We start from the raw sequence: 3736 nt of genomic DNA, 5'->3' as shown, positions 1-3736 counted from the left end.
TTCTCCCAAAACCTAGTTTCTTGATCACATTGCTGCGCGGTTATAGGGCTAGAAACCAGGTTTCGTTCTCCCAAAACCTAGTTTCTTGATCACATTGCTGCGCGGTTATAGGGCTAGAAACCAGGTTTCGTGCTCACAAAACCTAGTTTCTTGATCACATTGCTGCGCGGTTATAGGGCTAGAAACCAGGTTTCGTGCCACGAAACCTAGTTTCATGGCAAGAACCCTGGTTTCTTGAGCAAGAAACTAGGTTTTGTGAGCACGAAACCTGGTTTCGTGCGAGGAACCGTGGTTTCTCGAATTATGATACAAATGGCTTGCCATAAGCGTGCGCTTATCGCAATTCCATCTCAATGATAGACACGCATCTTACTTTGTTAATTCTTCTTCACCGCTTCCCACTTTAGTCTGTCCCCTTTATTATTTTGGCACCGACGTCATCTGTCATTGTTCCGTACGTGGTCCCCTTCAGAGAAACCGTTCGTCGAGGTGGGTGGACTCAGAGACATCGTCGTCAAGGCTGGACAGGAATTCAACATCACGGTTCCGTACAGCGGCTTCCCGCGGCCGGCGGCCGTCTGGGAGCGGCACGGACAGCAGATAGAGCGTTCCGAACGCGTCATCATGGAGGTGAGTTCATGCTTCACGGAGGAAGTCGCTGCATCAACAACGAACCTAGTGTTGGTAATCATTGCTAATAATACAGACGTGTTAACGGCAGCGCCGGCCTATTCCGCTACGATTCGTGATTCGACCTGCAGAAAAAATGGATCGAATCAACTAACAATCGATTACGTGCGTGCGTAATCGATTTAAGAATCGATCCTGTATACGCTTTCTGGGTCGCTGCCACTCACGCCATGCTTGCGGGCTTTCGTGCTGCTCACAGATGACGGGTACGGAGTGCATTCTGGACACGATTCGCGCCGAGGGAGGAGACAGCGGCTCGTACCGCCTCACGCTCACCAACCCGTCCGGCTCACACAACGTCAGCGTCAACGTGACCGTGCTGGACCGACCAGGCCCGCCCGAGGCGCCGCTCAGAGTCACCGACATCGATGCCGACGGCTGCACGCTGTCATGGATGCCGCCGCGCGAGGACGGAGGAGATCGGGTGCGTAGTGCGCATGCGGGTGCAATGGAAATTTTTATATGGTGTAGTTTAGAATTATTGGCAGTGCACCAAGCGCCAGAGTAGTTTGGTATAGCAATGCTTTGATTTCCCTTACATTTCTTGTGGATATTACTAAGCTATTATATATTGTATACCTACATGCATAATAAGCAATTCCATAAATTTCCAACTAATCATAATAATAATATTAAATAAATAACCACAAATGGAAATTGAACTGTTGTTGCCTGCACTGTTATGACAAATGCACATTTGACTTCCTATTCATCTTTTTCTGGCTTTTGTAACTGCCCATGTCAACGCACTCACGGCGCTGTTGCCAACTGTGCACGCACTGCGTAGCTGCTAACCCGCTAAGATGCATTAGCACATACTACATGTACTACACTACGTAACTGCTGTAGTATAAAATCGCACGTTCATGAGCTATATATTCTATAATCTTCTATAATTTTCACATCGGAATAGACTAACTTAAAAAATGGTAAATTGAATTGGAGAATAAAACGGTTCCGGCTTATTTATTTCTCACTCACATGCATAAAAGCTGTGATAGATCATCTTTATAAACCACACGTATACAGGTTTCGAGCTACACGGTTGAGAAGAGGGAGGGTTACGGCGAGTGGACGAAGGTGAGCAGCTTCGTCGCGGACACGGTGTGCCGCGCGCGCAGCCTCAAGACGGGCGCGCAGTACGAGTTCAGCGTGCGCGCAGAGAACAGCTACGGCATCAGCGACCGCCTCGTCACCGACAAGCTCGTCGAGATCAGGAGTCCTTACGGTAGGAACACTGCAGCTGCGCAACGTAGGATTCACCTAGCTTAATGTCACTTAGCTGAGCTTTGCTTAGTTGCTGGGTTTCACCTAGCTTACTTTTATTTAGTTGGTGGGCTTCAACATAGCTGAGCTTCACTCAATTGTTTTGATTTACTTAGCTGTGCTTTACTTATCTGGGCTTTACTTAGCTGTGCTTTACTTTCTTGGGCTTCATTTAGCTGGACTTCGCTTAACTGGGCTTCACTTAGCTGCATGGGCTTCACTTAGCTGGGCTTCACTTGGCTGGGCTTCACTTAGCTGGGCTTCACTTAGCTAGGCTTCACTTAGCTATAGAATTGCAGAGCATAGCATAGCGTAGCATAACATAGCATAGCATAGCGTAGCATAACATAGCATAGCATAGCATAGCAAACTCAATGAAACCTATGCGTTAGGCATAATATAATAGGCTAAACACGATAACAGCTCTGTGTCAGCGATTCACCGCGCCGCGGCGCTATCATCTACGTGCAGGTGACCGGTTACATGGTTGAGAAGAGAGAGGGCGCCACTGGCTCATGGGTGGACGCGCTAGACTATACGACGTCAGAGAAGCGCAGCACGGTGCAGGACTTGACCAGCGGTCACGACTACACGTTCCGCGTGCGCGCAGAGAACAGCGTCGGCCTGTCCGAGCCCAGCAACCCGTCACGCTCGGTCGTCGTCGGCGAGGAACCAGGTGAGCTGAGCCGACTGCGCGCAGCGGCATCGCGCTTTGCGCACGCACGCGTGTATGTACGTACGCTCACATACGCACCGCGCATGCGTTTATGTACATATACGCACATACGCACGGGCGCATGTATTTGCGTACACGCACATACGCACCGCGCGCGCATTTATGTACATATACGCGCACACGCGCGCATGTATGTATGTTCTAACACACACGCACACACGCACGCATTTATGTACATATGCGCGCATACGCACATACGCACGCACCCATGTGTGTACGTATACACGCACCGCGCGCGCATTTATGTACATATAGGTGCATACGAACGCACGCATGTATGTACTTACACGCACATACGCACCGCGCGCACATTTATGGACCTATATACGCACACACGCACACGCGCATGCATGTATGTATGTACAAACACACACGCACATACGCACGAACATGCTTACACGTACATACTATCCAGCACGCACGTGGGCACATGTGTGTGTACGCTTGCATACACGCTTAAGTACACTCGCCTACACAAGCGCGCGCACATGGACGCATGCTTGCATTCACGCGCATGCACACGCACATGCGTGGCCACACCCAAGCGTGTATGGCAAGCCATTTGTATCATAATTCGAGAAACCACGGTTCCTCGCACGAAACCAGGTTTCGTGCTCACAAAACCTAGTTTCTTGCTCAAGAAACCAAGGTTCTTGCCATGAAACTAGGTTTCGTGGCACGAAACCTGGTTTCTAGCCCTATAACCGCAGTTATAGCTGGAATCTTAGTTTCGTAGCTGGCTTCACTTAGGCTGGGCTTCATTAGCTCGGGCTTCACTTAGCTGCATAGGCTTCATTTATCGCTGGGCTTCATTAGCTGAGTTTACGGTTATCTGGGCTTTATGCTTAGGGGCTATGCTTTACTTATTCTGGGGCTTTTTACTTAGCTTATGGCTTTACTTACTTGGGCTTTATTTTAGCTGAACTTCATTTAGCTGGGCTTCACTCTTAGGCTGCATGGGCTTCCTTAGCTGGGCTTTCAACTTAGCTGGGCTTCGACTTCGCTGAGGGCTTTAGCTTAGCTGGGCATAGCGTTCCACTTAGG

At 49.5% G+C, this 3736-nt stretch overlaps 1 protein-coding gene across 1 annotated transcript in view; it reads left to right on the top strand.

The window, feature by feature from the left end:
- Positions 1 to 3736, top strand: part of LOC106813160 (titin-like) — a 180648-nt gene that overhangs the window by 145258 nt on the left and 31654 nt on the right. The window contains exons 204-206 of the mRNA XM_014817590.1: positions 475 to 630; positions 890 to 1114; positions 1720 to 1918. Coding sequence (XP_014673076.1) covers positions 475 to 630; positions 890 to 1114; positions 1720 to 1918 — 580 coding nt within the window. The remainder of the gene's footprint in view (positions 1 to 474; positions 631 to 889; positions 1115 to 1719; positions 1919 to 3736) is intronic.

Source organism: Priapulus caudatus, unplaced genomic scaffold (assembly GCF_000485595.1).
Source record: "Priapulus caudatus unplaced genomic scaffold, Priapulus_caudatus-5.0.1 Scaffold0, whole genome shotgun sequence".
In the NCBI taxonomy this organism is placed as follows: Eukaryota; Metazoa; Priapulida; class Priapulimorpha; order Priapulimorphida; family Priapulidae; genus Priapulus; species Priapulus caudatus.
The sequence above is the reverse complement of the archived record's forward strand: the minus strand, read 5'-3'. Positions and strand labels throughout refer to the sequence as shown.